This window comes from Esox lucius, chromosome 17 (genome assembly GCF_011004845.1).
Source record: "Esox lucius isolate fEsoLuc1 chromosome 17, fEsoLuc1.pri, whole genome shotgun sequence".
NCBI lineage: Eukaryota > Metazoa > Chordata > Actinopteri > Esociformes > Esocidae > Esox > Esox lucius.
This window is the reverse complement of record NC_047585.1, coordinates 19,669,358-19,686,204: the sequence shown is the minus strand read 5'-3', so window position 1 is coordinate 19,686,204 and position 16,847 is coordinate 19,669,358. Positions and strand designations below refer to the sequence as shown.

Sequence of the window (16,847 nt, the reverse complement as noted above, 5' to 3'; positions counted from 1 at the left end):
TTTTAAATTGGGTACTGTACAAAACATGTTTTTTTCTAAATGGTTAATCTGATATGGATGAAAGCACCCTCACATTATGGCTGACTGTATACAAGCACTTCATCATTGTATCATTTCAAATTCAAAGTGCTAGAGTAGAGCAAAAACACCAAACCTTTATCATTTTCCAAACATCTGTGGACTGAACTGAATCTGACACATGGTTGGGGGCTTTAGGGAAAGTATATAATAAATAAGATGAGCATATTTTAAAAACCTTCCATTTGGATTCAAATTGTTTGCCAATAATGATAGTTAGCTACCAGGTAATGACGGATTGAATAGATGAGTAGCAAAAACTGCCAACTTTCCAAGTTCACGTTTTTATTTTGCTGGATAGGTTAGCAGGCATTTTAACTTGAAAATACTGCCAGGATGGTTAGTACAAACAAGAAGTTCAGCCAACATTTGCAATATCTGCCCACCCAAAAGCCCATTTGCCGTTTGACAGAATTGCCAGCAGGCCACTATGCCCATAACAACTGTTGTTTCATTTGGCCAGAGTATTATAAATTCAGAGACAGATTTTACTATTGCTAAATCATAAGTGGTTAATGTATTTGTATGTGCTGTGACAAAGGATGTTGTTACTACAGTAAGTACTGCGAAATGCAAATAGTTGATGTGGTTTAAAATGTGTTAATTTTTGTTTGATTTGTTTGGTTTGTTTTGCATTTAATTATTATCGGGGACCACTGCTGGAGGTGGCGCTGTTCTTCCACTGACCTTTTCCTGGTCAGTGGAAGAACACACAGTTTTGTGGTGTTTGACCTCTGACCGGGACAGGAAGTAGGCCATCATTAAAAGGGTAAGATCTTTGCTGCGCACGTTATGGTGGTGAAAATGATTTGTGTTTTAAAGTCTGACAGGTGCAACAATGTTTTGTGTATCTGCAGACAAGAACAGTGACGAAGCAGATATGCCACATGCTCAATGCTGGAAATAAAGATATTATAAAATACTAGTACACACCTGAGTTATATAAATATATAGGTTTTTTTTGTTTTTGTTTTCTTATTTTCCAGATTTTGTTACAAATTCTGTTTTGAAACTGTGGTAAATGTGTCATTAGTCTGACAGCTGTGCATTGTCAGCTGTAGTCGGCTCTACCTTATTGGACCATCTGCAAGCCGGACGATTTATGATCTCTGGGTTTTTGTCAATTGTGTTATGATGGTTATCTGTCAAATGTGTAATGATTCTTTAGAATTGTCCATCAGCTTCAAACTATTATTAGAAATACGTATCACTTTGTTGTCTTTACTAGCCTCTGCTGAGATGACATCCTGGCTGTAGCTAGCTAGCAAGGCAGCCACGGCAACAATTTTGCAGGAGGGATTGATTGAGGATAGGATCATTCGTCCTTTAATAGCTTTCATATGTTTATGGTAACTTCTGGTTAGGCAATCGAGAAATCATCAGGCGTGTTGGTTGCATGTTTACTTTTCACCGAAAGCTAGCAGCAATAACTTGATAAACTTAAAGATCATGGTGTCTGCATCTTGGCCACAGACCGCCAACCATCAGTGCAGAAGTGGGGAAGAGCATAGTGCAGCACAGCATGACTATGACTGTGGAACTGTGAAGAACATGGAAAAATGCAGAAGGTCAATTCACCAGGGCTGGTGGAATGGGAAAAGTATATATCCAATATCGTCTGATATGCTGTGGCAACATGCAGTAGCGAATAGACCAGACTGAAGGACAAGTGGACCTCTGTGCTGCATTGTATTACCAATATGTATGTTTTCCAGTCAAAACTTCCCCAGGTGGGAAAATCCACCATTCACACCAGGAGTAGAGAGTTGATGCCCTTGCTTCATGTGTTGTTTTACCTGTGGCGTATTCTCTCTACATTCACGTTTTCTGCCTAAAAAGGAACAACTCCAGGATCACTAAGATGAATGGGTTCAAATGCATATGCCTTGGGAAGACCAGGGTCAGCTTCAATGGGTTGATCTTCCAGTTGTTAAACCTACCCCTGTTGATTAGTGGGGTTGAGATGTGACCCAATCCCACCATATAGGTCATTTCAAAATGGCGGCAGTCTTCAAGTTTTTAGTACATGTTAGGCATTTTAGAAGCATCTAGTATGTATCTTCATGTACATTTAATAATATTTGTGAATACATATTTGAACATGATATCACAGTGGGTTGTCCCGTTTCAGGTCAACTTTAAAATTGAAATATTTTATATAAATACAAACATTTCTAGATTTCGAAGACGATTACTTTAAAAACAAAGATATGATCAGATCTGTCAGCACTCTTACAGTGTTTTTGACATTATACAAAAATAAGTTTTAATGAGTTTACAAAAGAGTTGTAACTTTGTTTTTTGTCAGATTCTTTATGGCTCTAAAACCTCAATAAATGAAATGTATCTGAAACCAATTCATATTCTACATTAAGTTCTGAGGGAGATAAAATTGACATTTTATGGTTGTTACCATGATGATTTCCATCTTGTGTCTTTTAAATGTATCAAAAGTAAAAAACTTAACACACCATGAGTGGCCTTGCTGCCCTTATTGTAATGAAAACACGAAGATGTGGTTAGTCTGTTATAGCTGACCTTTCTGATTCCTGATTAATATAGGATTTCAGACAAATCGGACTGAGTTGATAACATCTAAATATAGATGTCACAGTTCTAAGTCAAATTTTATTTACAGTCACACAGCTTTTACAAGAATTGCACAATATAGTTGTTTTTTCTTTGAAAAAACTATTATACTTGTTTTTAAAATGTTGAAGATTTTTTTTTAAAGTTTTTGTATTTAGCATTTAAGTGCATTTCCAACCTTACAACCAAGATCAAAATAAATAATATATGTTTCTTTCTTTTTTTATATTCTTACAAAAATTCTCCCTAAACATTTAAGCTCAAATAATGATAAATCATCTCCTTTTTCTAAATATAAAAATAAAATGTCCCTGCTGTCAAGGATTGTCTGGATTTTCAAGAAACCCATAAAAAACATGTAGGTCTTGTCACCAGAGACTGATTAGCTTTTTAATCATATTGATGAGCTGCCATTCTCCTCATTGTGTTTATGTCTGTGATTGCACCTGTGTAACTTTGTATCTGTGTATGATGACAGGGTGACCCCCCCCCCCTAACTCTATGTCCCTCTCCTCCCGGCAGCGTCCATTGTCATTGGGAAGTGGTGGTGTGAGATGGAGCCATGTCTGGAGGGAGAGGAGTGTAAGACTCTGCCTGATAACTCTGGATGGATGTGCTCCTCTGGGAACAAGATCAAGACCACAAGGGTGAGACTGCACTGGCGCTAGATAGAAAAACACACACAATCACTCACTCACTCATACAGACATGACACTGAACAGAGTACTCACAAGCTACTATCTCCAAATGGCTGTGGAAGTGTTGTGTAAGCTATGTGAATTGGTTGTTGAAGTGAGACGTGGTTCCCCAAACTACAACCTAGACAACAACAACATACCAGTTTGTACTTAGAACCTGAGTGACCACTTTGAAAGGACCTGTGATTTAAATGCTTTGGTACATTCACTGATATACTGGTAGGTTCTCAGCCGATGTCCCATTACTGTAACTTAGGTCATTTGTTTATTATTATTCAAGCCCTTCAATAAATCCTGCACTAGACACATAACATATTTTGTATGTTATTTTTTTCTGGTGAGGCTGTGTTTTTAAACTGTAAGCTGCATATCCAATGACCTGTGCCAGAAAAGTGTAAGCAAAGCAGTGGAAAACAGGCTGTTTTCGCCTGAGGGGGAAACTCTTGAGAAAGATAAACTTAAAAGCAAGTGTGTTTCCACTGTCAGGCAGTGTGTAAAAAAAAAAACAAGATGAAGAATCTGCCATAAGGAATGAATATAATAAAAGGAATAAAGTCCCTTAAGCGAGCCTATCTAACACTCTGTGACAGGTTGATCGCCAGATTTGTATTCATTCGATTGACTCCCCAGACCGGGTGCAGCAACCCCCCCTTTCCTTAGTGATTCGAGACCATGACTTTGAATAGAAACAGAAACTAATGTGATAATAGTGATGGGAACAGCTAGAGACGGTTAGAGCACACAGGGCTTCTCAAGGTTGTTCCACTTGCTTCATGCTGTTCACAATCTATACGGGTCTAGCATTCGAGGCCCTCCCCCTAAAAGTGAAAAGAAGTTGACCGGATGGTACCATTTTGCCTGCCTGTCGAGGTAAGAGCTATGATACCATATAAAGCACACTTTGAATGCATCTGTAAATGTTTCTTTGGACATTAAAGTGACAACTGTTTCGTAGATTAGAACAAACCCATCTGTTGCTAACCTTAAATCAGCGGCTCACTGTTCTTCGAGACATCCCAGCCTTCCTTTGTATTGAATGTATTCCAGAACTAGCACACCTGATTCAAATTGTTCATTCTTCTACCACTGACTTTGCTGATTGTTACTTTACTATTTAAGGTGTACTTACTACTACTGTGTTGTGTGGGTGTCCCACCTGGCTTAGTGGAATGCGATACCTGTACAGTAAGTCACTCTGGGTAAGAGTGTTTGTTTAAAAAGAAAATGGTATAATAAAGCTATTGAATAGGTGAATCAGGTGAGCTAGTTCAGGGCTACAGAAATATTGTGACACGTCTGGGTGTCTTAAACACTCAAGTCCGAGGCTCTATGCAGGCCGAGAAGTGATCTGAACTCCGTGAACAGGAGGAGCGATCCACTCTGTACACTGGAGTAAGAGAGGCAAAAGCTCTACTAAAGTCTTTACTCTTAAATATACACGCCAACATTTTCTCTTGACCCTCTCTTTGCAGAACACTGCGCCATACTCCACTTTTTAGCTCTGGAAGCAAAATGCAGAGGATGCTTCAACAGAAACTGAGCTGCATTCTTGCTTCTGTAAAGGTTAGTCCCTCTCCAGCTTTTCTTCATGTGCACTTCACTACATGGCTTTAGGAGTGGGACTGACTGATTGGCTTGTGCTCAATGATTTCTCATTAACCCAAATACTCATTGAAACATTATCATGTATGTGTGTTTGTGTGTGTGTGTGTGTGTTTACATGCTGTAGATGATTAGACAGGTGTTAAACAGACACAATGTACTCCCCCTCCCACTCAAGACCAAAAATTACAGTAAAACACATTGGCACGTTATAAATGTTATAAAGAAATTTTTTAAATGTAATGCACATATAGAAATACAAAGACATATATGTTCCTGTAAACACATGCACACACATGCGAACTAACACACACATATCAAGTCGCAAGTTGTACGTGTCGTATGAACAGGATACCCCAAGTATTAATCATCCAATGTAATGCTTACTTGACCACGACAATGCAACAGCAATATTAGTAAATAAAGATAAGAATACATAGAAGGTAATTCATCTCAAGGTGAGGAATGCACATATCACAGTCATTTTAAGTACACTGTAATAAAGAAGGTATCAGCAAAGCCAGTGCTGCTAGATAAGGACATTCCTCTTATTAGAGGGGGGTGTTCAGCCGTCCGATTAGGGTTTCAGATGGTTAGGGTTTCCATTACTGTCATCAGGAGAAGGCTGGTTCCATCATTGGCCTATCAGGACAAATAACAGGTTTACCTGGGAGCTGACCTTATCAACGGGTCAGATGTCCAAGAGACTGAAGGTGGTGGAGTGGAGGTATTGAATTGGAATGTATGGTTTGCATTGGCAGGATGTAAGGAGGGGCAGTATACCTTGATTCTCCATAGATACTCACTGTGGTCCTGTTGTGGATTATGAGCTTTCACTAGAAGCCAGTCAAGGTCAGATGGGAAAACCTTGGAAGGTTTAGCACCTGAAGTTGCACACCGAGAGTTGCAGTAGTCCAGAGAAGATATGAAATAGGACCTGCACTGTTTGTTATGTGAGGAAAAGCCATTCTTTCTGTACATTCTAGACAATGAAGATTTAGTCACCGATTTGATATCTGCAGAGAACGACAAGGTATTGTCTGAGGCCACGCCAAGTTTCTTTGGATTCTGGGATGGGGACACCATAGAGTTGTCAACTATGATGGAAAGGTTTTTGGTTTCAACCAGGCATGTAGAGAAGTCTTGCCTCCAGTGTGTCAGAAAGGGGCAAAGAGCAAAGTAGTTCTTAGTTTGAGTTTGTGTATAGGGAAAAAAGAAGGGATCTAATCATATAAATGAGGCTTGGGGGATGCCAGTAGTGAGAGCATGTACAGTATAACCATCGGGGCATGTGGTGCATGTAGCCATCCTGTCCACACCACCTGGTCGAAGCACTCTGCGTGGTAGGAGACAATCCTAGTGTCTACAGAGCCTGAGACATCTGACCCTGAAAGCATGGATCTGATGATTCACAGTTCCAAAGGCAGGGGATAGGTTGAGGAAGATGAGAACAGAAAGAGTCAGCTTTGGCAGAGCTGAAGACCTCTGTTACACAGAGGAGCACAGTCTCAGCTCAATGACCTGTTTTGAAGCCTGACTGGTTTGGGTCATGAAGATCATTCTGAGAGAGAGATAACGAGATAGTTGGCCAGAGTTTAAGTGTTCCCGGAGAGAAAAGAGAGAGGAGATACTGGTCGGCGGTTTTTGACAGAAGAGTTGAGCGTTGGTTTCTTGAGGAGGGGTGGGACTCAGGTCATCTTGAAGCCAAATGGACACAGTGGTCAGGGATGAGTTGATGGCGGTAGTAAGGAATGGTCTCTAGACATAGTCTTGGGAAGAGAAACTGCCTGCATCCATGTTCTGTGGGCACAGTGATTCACTCATCTTTGGAGCTGGAGGGGAGGCTTGATCCGACCTGGAACAAAAAAGGAACAGAAGGGGTCAAATAAGCCTTAAACCATGCAGCATAGGATGGAAGAGGAAGACTTAAGAGGTAGGAGGCAGGGTCCGGGTGAGTTTGGTTGGAGGCGAGAGAAAGGGAAACAAAGTGGTAAATAGACACGTAGCATTGATGATTAGTAGGCAGACAGAACCTAGTGATAAGGTTAGTATGTTGTACAAGACATCCAACAGAAACACAGACGTGGAAAGAAATGAGTGAAAGTCAGGCTTCAGAATCTTAAATTTAAAGAGGACAGTGAGTAGGCAGCCATCATCTGGAAATTACCTCATGAATGTGTCAAACTTATTGTAGACCTCGCCAAGGTTACCTGCTGGGCAGTATATGAGAGCAATGTTAAGCTTGAGTGGAGAAGTGAAACTGTGTGTGTGGGGGGGTGTATCTCCACTTAGAAAATGTGAATATGTTAGCATCAATAGAAGACCCGGATACAAATCCAACACTCGTATTAGCCCAGGGGTCCAATTGGCGGTACAATTGGTCAGCACAGTTTGGCTTTGGTGGTTAGTAATTAGATTGGGTTGCCTTGCTCTGTCATGCTTTTGTGTGTCCTTGTGGCGCCTGTGAGCTCAATTGAGTTAAGTGTTTTCTTTCCTTTCGAAAACCTGGTGGAGTAACATGAAATCTGAAAACACATTCCTAATCATCTACTTTCCTGAGTCGACTAAGAGTTCAACTAGGGCCTAAGTATGAATTGTATGTCTCAAAACTGGGGAGAAAAATTTATTGATATAGATAGCCCTGCAACCCCACCACAACGACTAAAAACTCTCTATGAGAGAACATACAGTCTAGTCAGATGATGAAAGAATAGCTGAAGTAGCAGTATTCTCTGGGGTAATCCATGTCTCCATCAGGGCCAGAAAGTATAGGGGACTGGGGCAGCAGATTGGCAGTTCCAAAGGCTGCCAGAGACAAGGAAATCCACATGGGTTGTCAGCGCAGGGTACACTAAATTAGAAGGGCTGCAGCGGCAAGATGGGAGGCGTCTTCAAAACCTACAGGGAGAGGAGCGAACAGAGATAGAAATCAAACAGATACTCGACAAAGCGACAAAAGAACAATGAGATCATCAGACAATGACTAGGTGAGATACTCCAGCGAGAGCACAGTGTGAAAGCCTTCCTCTCTCTTTCCTTCCTCAAGTTACTCCGCTCTCACATCTCGATAGACCTGTCTTTGTTTCAGTGACTGTCTTGGTTTGGCGGGACACTGCCACTTGACACACACACACACACACACACGGACACACGTCCAGTCCTGACCGTTTACTCCAGCGGTCAGTCAGATTGGCGTGTAATAGCAGGATCAGCCCCTCAATCTCATTTGTGTCATGTCCTGTTTTGCAGCTGGGCTCTGTGTGAATTAGATTACAATGCATAGTCCCAGTCTGCCAATCCCATTATCATGCGCTAATCTGAGACACGGAATTGTGTGTGTACGTACCGTTTGTGTTTGGTTAACACCCTTGGGTGTGTCTGGTCTGGCCCTCTTAGGGTGGGTTGTTATCAGAGGCCAGTTGATGTCATGATCTGCCACTGAGGGGGTGTTCGGATGGCAGTGGACAGGACAGCCTAGACAAAAGACAACATGAAAGGGTTTTGTTCTCAGTATTTCTGTTTTAATCAACATCCTTCATTCTCTCTGCATCGAGGGCAAATAACCTCATCTGTATTTCCTCTGTTACATGCCAGTATTTCCTACATTACCTTTTTTAGTTTCATTTTACCTGCAGGGTTTCATTTTGCTCTGAACAGCCCTAGTGAAATGCAATCAGGGGGGCACGCACGTACACACACACTCCAGTTGTAATACTCGTTTCTAAAATTGGCATGAACGTAAGAAGCTGCCAAAGCGAGTGCCTGACATCCTTTTTCTGTCTTTTTTCTTTCTGTCTTTCAGAGAGGGAGCCCTGCTTGCCTGTACTGTAGCAGGAACAGACAAGACAGGCCTTTTATTTAAGGATGTCACAGTGAAGGGAACTGGGGACACCTCCAAATACACACCAAGCATAGATACATTTTACTGGTCCTCTGGCTAAATACATTTCTGCTCATGCCACACGATCACCCAAAACTCAATTACAACCGCTACCATCTTGTCTTCAGTATCATTCTGCCCACCTGCCCCTATTCATATAGCATCAAATTATTTACAGACTCCCAAGACTCCATGTCTGACAGACAGTACCTGTCACCTGACAGTTTAACTATTGAGCCCGGATCATTTGTGAATTTGAGGGGGAAAAACTCATATTTGGTGTTTCAGTAACACTTTGTTAGTTACGTGTTGCCTCAGTATTTACATTCAGTACGCATTGTCCTGTTCCGAGAGCCCTGTGTTGTCTATTAGAAGTAGCAGAAGGCAACTTTTCAAGCCAGTCACAAACAACAGCAGGATATGTCCCATCTGGGAGGCTTGTTCAGAGCAAAGTGACCAACAGATGCATTATCCGAAAAAGCTGATCAAACAAACAACAGGCTGCACTTCCACAAAACCAATCTTTATTGCTGTGAACTAATGTGTACCATTTATATTTTGTCTAGTGATACTTCGTCGGTAATCTATTCACATTCTACTTTTCCGATAATGACAGTAGTGTTGATGACAACCAATGCAAGCTCAACTTTCTTAACACCGGACAAAGTAAAGAAGTAAAGCTAAAAACTTAAAAAGCCAGAAGCGGGCTGGTGGAGCGAGCAGAGCAACGTGGAGGGACAAGACTGGAGTGGTAGGGCAGTGACTGGGTGCTACATGGACAGTCCATCTTTGCTGATCGCAATGTTGTGTTTCCATAGAAGGATAAATTGGTCTAATGTATGGTAAAGCCTCGAACCTTAGCTACCTCTTTCAAATGAAATAAACAGAAAATGTTTAATTGTTTATTGTTTTTGCGTGACTGAAGTGGCAGTGAAAAGAGTAGAGTTAAAGATTTTTCTACATCCTAATTTAACACGACATGATAGCGTACAGGCCACCCACCTGCTGTCGGTTGAGTTATTCTAATTCAAAACAATACTTTGTCAAAATAAATCACATGCATGCTCTGCTCACTCGCCTTTGGTGAGTCACACCATTCCCATAATGCTGTGGCGGAGGCCTTATGATGGAAGGTTAATGTAAAGTGGTACTGCTTGCTTCTACTTATTTGGTCTATACCCATGGTCAATGTCACATTAAACGGATCTTGATGTATGTTGTTGTCTGGAGTTTTCTTTTTCCGGGAGGGTTTTGCTTTTAATTGCTTTTCAAAGAAATTCCTTCAGCAAATGGAATGGATGTGTTCAGCTCTTAACGAGAAACAGAAGGAGAGAAGGCAAATGTCCTTGGCTCTTTTCACTCACAGAAGCCAGTAAATTAGAATGCAGAAAGCTTAGCTTCCAACAGAAAAAAAAAAACCCAGAATAGTCCGAAAATCCTTTTTCAATACATCTCTACCTGCTGCTCGGTTCGTTTCCACAGAGGGAGACAAAACAGAGGACAGGTGAAATGACAGCATTTGCATATAGTTACCTGTGTTGAATGTATCAAACCTCTGTGGGATTCTGACTGTCTCTCTAATGTACCTCTGTGGGAGAAGCAGGCGTAGTGACAACTGCTCTTGTTATATTAAAGGTCACTTCTGGAACACAGTGACGTTTTGCCATTCATTGGTTGATAGAGTTGAAACCGATGCGAATACCGGACAGCTTGGCCCTAAGGAATAGTACTCTGTCAGGAGAAGCGAGAAGGTACACAGGGTACCTTCACTATAAGACGGTGTCCTGGTGAAGGTGTGGCTGTCCAGTATTCGCATCAGTATTCGCATCAGTATTCGCAGGCTTCCCTGTAGGTGCAGGACTTTCACCTCACGTGTAGCGATGAAACAAAATGATTCTGTGGCAACGGGATTTCAGCACTTTATCGTGACATTGCTGGATAACGTACGCCGTTAGCTGGAGATAGACTACATGCAATGCTTTGATTCTAACCTTGTGTTAGTGAATTTTCAGTGAATTCATCCAAATCACAAACCTCATCCTTTGCGGTGCAGGGACGTTTTCAGCAACGAAAGGTCATCCAATTTGATCCAACACCTGCGTGCAGCCTTTATATTTTGTGTACCAAAGGAAACGATGGCAACACGGTCCTCAGAGAAGTGGAGTTTGGTCCACAAACAAGAACCAATACATCTCCTTTAAAGCTGATGGTTGGAAAGACCATCAGCTTTAAAGTTTTCCCATCATGCACCGCCTCAATCTATGAATTACCTCCTAGGCCTGTCAGTATGAGATGTGCCTTCGGGCCTCAGGGCTCCCCCAGGGTCCTATCCTGTTTTAGTCACACACCTGAAAAGTCCTGATATTGGGACGATAATAGTTGCGAATGTCTGTGCGAATGACGGTTCTGATATAATGAGGATCAACGATTCACCGCCCAAATCTCTGAACTGTTTTGTGGTGTACAATGATGCTGTTAACAGAGCCTATGGTCATAGACTGACAGTGTCCTTTTGGGGTAGTTAATTGACAGTGAGATGCAGGCCTGTCTCTCCTCTCTGTGCACCTTGTTGTTCAGATGGTACGCTGACTGGAACCTGGACACTGACTAGGTCAAAATAATCTCACGTACCCTAATGTTATAATATAAATTCATATTATGAACTTCAGAATTAAGCATTGCATGCAGTACATTGGGATGAACAAATGCAATTTTGCCCTGGGAACAAGAGTGGATAAATGATTTATATCCTTCAGTGTGATAAGAGAATGCTGTGTTGCTAGGGACCGTCGGTTAAGGTGTTATCTTCGTCTGCGTCATAGAACACTGCTATTAGTATTCTCGGTGGTCACTCAGCCTCTTTGGTTCAGAGGCATAGATGAAAAGGAAAACTATACCAGTTTATACCAGTCTATACCAGTTCTAGCAACAAGTGTATGTCAATTAAAGGATTCATTCTATTGACTTACAATATGTCATTATTCCAGTGAGCAACCATTCATTTAGTCTTCCACTGCCTCTGCTGCAATTGTGAGTGATTACAGTAGCTTAGGAATAAACAATTTCAACAATGAAATCAACTTTGATTGCTGTTATGTTATTAGAAGCTTAAAATACAATAACGAACATTTCAGTGTTTGCACTTAAAAAAATAATATATATATATATATTTTAGGATTATTGCAATTATCAATTTTTATTTATGTGCAGATTCTTGTGCATCAGCTTCATTTATAGTGTGATTTGATTGCAGATAGAACTTGAACCAAGTTCCAAAATGTTGTTTTCATTAAACCTAAAAAACCTTTTCTTAAATTTGTAAATTTCAAATCTAAAGGACCAACTTTATGTGAATAACTCATTCATGACCAGAAGTTAGAAAGTCTTAGTTCCAAGGTCTCTCTGTGGATGGAAATGTCAACCTGAGCCTGAAAAAGGACGAGAGCAACTGGGTTAGGGCTTTTAATTAGCTCCACTGTGAACAGGGTAACCCAAGTACTCTAATCTTATAATGTCAACCTTGGAAAATATGCCAAGAAGAGACAAAAGGGATGCAATAAGTAAAGTGTATATAGTCTAGTTCATCATGAACGTATTGAGCACTTCTTCCAGCCTTGGAAGTGAAAAGCCAAGGATTCAATAGCTGTCTGAGGGCTGTACAATGTGGCATTGAAATCCAGAAAGATTCACGACAGACACTAACTAGGAGTTGTTGAACTTAAATCACAGGGGAGAGAGGCGTATTTCCCTTTTAGCAGAACCACAGTCATTTTACTAGGCTCTGATTGACAGACTGAAATACCGAGATGTTATTGGCCAGTTCGACGCACAGGCTATTCCATGACATTGATTGTGGGAAAAGTAGCATGAAATAATAAAGCCCAGAACATGCCATGGTGAAGTCACTCAGAGAAGACGCACACATCACGGAAACAAACCAAGATTTCTGCACTGAAACACTCCGATATGTTATGGATGAGAATGTACCTCAGTTTCAATGTTGTTCACTCCAAAAAAAATCTGTGTTTTTTGTTGCAATAACAGCTGAGGGAAGGTGATATAGACTGGCTTTACAAAGCCTCTCAGTTCAAAAGACTCCTCTTGTTTTGAAATGTGAAATGGAGATATTCCTCAGGGTGTAATCCTCACACACTTGTATGCCTTTGTTCTAAGTGTGTGTGTGTGTGTTTCTCTTCTCCTCTTCCCTGTGTGTTTCAGATTCATCCCAGGACCTAACAAAGAGATCCTTCACAGGCTCCCAGCTAGGGTCCCCTCCCTCTGAACGGACTAAAACTATTACATCGACGGAGACTGACTGGATTACCTGTGACCGCAAAAAGGATATCCTCCCAGATAAAACAGCTTTGCTCGCGTGGTGCCAAGGATTTTCGACCAGACTAATCCCCTTTTTGATCAATGAGCCTTACGTCAGTGACTCTCCACCACAACAACCATGGCCAATTTCCTACATGCTCTTTTTTTTCCCCCCTCCCCTTCAAAATTAAACAGCTTAGTGGGGGTTATTTAGAGGTTGTAAAAACGTTATTTGAAGACACTAACGCTTCCCCGAAGGTAAACTGGATGATCCACAGTGAGTCGCCTTGTCACTCAGTGCCACAGGGGATCTCCAGAGATCAGTGACATGTTGGAGGAACATTATGTGGGGATCGGTTTGACCATTTTCATCATATTTGTCGCCGGCTTTCATCTTAGAAGCAACATCTCAGCATGCCAGCTTTGCCGTGACTGTGCAGGGCCTAGGCAGTGACCCTGACCTGTTCACTCTGCCTATGCAACGGAACACCCCCATGGACACAAACGTGGCACTGAGTAAACAGACACCTTTAGAGGTCAACCCCGGGGCCCACAGTCAATGTCCATGATTGACATGTCTGTCAGAACTCTTCTTTGTTGGCATGCTCTATGTAATTCATTGGAGCTATTTCTTTGTACGTAAGATACACACTGTATATAAATACAGGTTTGAACAGACAGTGTTGGGGCTCCTATATACAGTAAACTTATCCCGCAAAGAGATCCTTCCATGGGATTCTTTAGTTCTGTCCCTGATTCTTCAGTTCAGTACTAGTCAAATGTAGTGGTTGAATCTCCTCTCTGTGTATATGACTGTTTGCAGTGTTTGCTTGCATTGAGAATCTCTGGAATAGACCTCAAGGGAACATTAAGAGAAAGTATGGGTCTTATTCACCGTTCAGTGATGTACTTGGAGGTAAGGAATCCCTGTAGCTTCTGTAAAGATGATAAAAACACTGTACAGAACTTCCTCACAAAAGAAAATAACATCAACGGCAACCCTCTTATTTAATGTCCTGTGTCTGCTGTTGAGAGTGGTTGTGGACCTGACTGCCTGTGTAGATTACTGACTTGTGTGTAGTTTCCACACTGACACTGAAAGACTTTCCAGAGGATATATTGAAAACAGTATGGAGAAAGTACAATATTAGCCACATTGAGCAGACATGCAGTGCCCCCATTAGACATGCATACAGCCTTATCAGAATTAAAAGGGTTTTCTATACTGAGTCATCTGTCTCCCTTTACTGACGCCTTACTGTTTTAATGAGTTTTCTGATATTATTATTATTATATGATACATACCAAGGTTATGTTGGTTTGTTTTACTTTGAATTTTTGTTTATTTCAGATTTAATTTGTGTACATTTGGTTTTAATTTAAGTTTTAGTTTCAGCGACAAAGTGGCACGAAAGGTTTGTGCTTTTGTCAGGTGAGTAATGCAGTACTGTGCAAAAGAAAATCAAAGTAATGCCATTTAAGTTAGGTAGTAAGTGATTTAATAAACATTGTGTGTGTGTGTATAAATAGTGTATGTATGTGTGTATATATATATATATATATATATATATATATATATACACACACACACACACACACACACACACACACACACACACACACAGTGGGGAGAACAAGTATTTGATACAATGACGATTTTTCAGGTTTTCCCACTTACAATGTATGTAGAAGTCTGTCATTTTTTATCATAGGTACTCTTCAACTGTGAGTGATGGAATCTAAAACAAAAATCCAGAAAATCTCATTGTATGATTTTAAAGTAATTAAATTGCATTTTATTGCTTGACATAAGTATTTGATACATCAGAAAAGCAGAACTTAATATTTGGTACAGAAACCTTTGTTTGCAAATACGGAGATCATATGTTTCCTGTAGTTCTTGACCAGGTTTGCACACACTGCAGCAGGGATTTTGGCCCACTCCTCCATACAGACCTTCTCCAGATCCTTCAGGTTTCCGGGCTGTCACTGGGCAATACGGACTTTCAGCTCCCTCCAAAGATTTTCTATTGGGTTCAGGTCTGGAGACCGGCTAGGCCACTCCAGGACCTTGAGATGCTTCTTACGGAGCCACTCCTAGTTGCCCAAGCTGTGTGTTTGGGGTCGTTGTCATGCTGGAAGACCCAGCCACGACCCATCTTCAATGTTCTTACTGAGGGAAGGAGGTTGTTGGCCAAGATCTCGCGATACATGGCCCCATCCATCCTCCCCTCAATACGGTACAGTCGTCCTGTCCTCTTTGCAGAAAAGCATCCCCAAAGAATGATTTTTCCACCGCCATGCTTCACGGTTGGGATGGTGTTCTTGGTTTTGTACTCATTCTTCTTCTTCCTCCAAACATGGCGAGTGGAGTTTAGACCAAAAAGCTCTATTTTTGTCTCATCAGACCACATTACCTTCTCCCATTCCTCCTCTGGATCATCCAGATGGTAATTGGCAAACTGTGTGCGCTGCAGGATTTTAATCCATGATGGCGTAGTGTGTTTCTAATGGTTTTCTTCGCAGCTCTCTTCAGGTCGTTGACCAGGTCCTGCCGTGTAGTTCTGGGCTGATCCCTCACCTTCCTCATGATCATTGATGCCCCATGAGGTGAGATCTTGCATGGAGCCCCAGCCCGAGGGAGATTGACCATCATCTTGAACTTCTTCCATTTTCATATAATTACACCAACAGTTGTTGCCTTCTCACCAAGCTTACCTATTGTCCTGTAGCCCATCCCAGCCTTGTGCAGGTGTACAATTTTATCCCTGATGTCCTTACACAGCTCTCTGGTCTTGGTCATTGTGGCGAGGTTGGAGTCTGTTTAATTGAGTGTGTGGACAGGTGTCTTTTATACAGGTAACAAGTTCAAACAGGTGCAGTTAGTACAGGTAATGAGTGGAGAACAGGAGGGCTTCTTTAGAAAAAAACTAACAGGTCTGTGAGAGCCGGAATTCTTACTGGTTGGTAGGTGATCAAATACTTATGTCATGCAATAAAATGCATATAACACATTAATATAAAGAATGTATGTGAAAACATTCATATAATATATATTATTCTTCTTTACAAATAAACACTTACTATCCAAATAGACAACTTTAGTTTGACTTTCAGGTGCCTAAGTACAGTACTATAAGTTGAAAAGTCAGGTCATAGGTTTGGTTAGGATTTCACTGATAATAAACCATAATGTGATTAAAATGTTGCCTGTGCAAGACAAATGGTTTGTAGAAAATCTACAAAGTTCTACTGAGAACTTGAAACATAAAAAGCATCAAGTATGTTCACTTTTTTTCTATTGTAAGCTAGGGATAGCAAATAATATTATATTGGCAACATATACAAGTCCTTATAGATTGAAAGCAGGTAGTAGAAAAGATCAGGTACTGTTGTATTGCCTGGCTACCCAAACTCTTTGTTCCAGCTAAATGTTACGCCACACCCTACATATGTTACTTTCTTTTCTGCAAGAAGTCTGGTTTTGAGTACCTTAAAGGTGATTTCTAGAGACACTGGGTTGTTGGTACTTAGTATATAGGTCTTAATAAATAGGAATGGACGTTGCTTTAAAGTCTTTCTTTATGCATTGTTGATGCATTTCTTCACCACAGAAGGCTTTGAAAACTATTTCTCTCCGCTTGAGATGGTCCCACAAGAAAATCCATAGTGTAATAATGTAAAAG

At 41.0% G+C, this 16,847-nt stretch overlaps 1 protein-coding gene across 5 annotated transcripts in view; it reads left to right on the top strand.

The window, feature by feature from the left end:
- The window catches only part of LOC105017301 (chemokine-like protein TAFA-1), a 187,202-nt gene extending 172,816 nt beyond the window's left edge, over positions 1–14,386 (top strand). For 3 of the 5 annotated variants that reach the window (XM_020055490.2, XM_020055491.2, XM_010881801.3), the window contains exons 4-6: positions 3,190–3,314; positions 4,838–4,928; positions 13,066–14,386. In XM_020055490.2, coding sequence (XP_019911049.1) covers positions 3,190–3,314; positions 4,838–4,864 — 152 coding nt within the window. In that variant the 3' untranslated portion in view covers positions 4,865–4,928; positions 13,066–14,386. Of the gene's footprint in view, positions 1–3,189; positions 3,315–4,837; positions 4,929–8,769; positions 10,041–13,065 lie in introns of those variants that run through there. The other 2 variants (XM_010881802.3, XM_020055492.2) reach the window with 2 other exon arrangements.
- Positions 14,387–16,847: the final 2,461 nt, after the last annotated feature.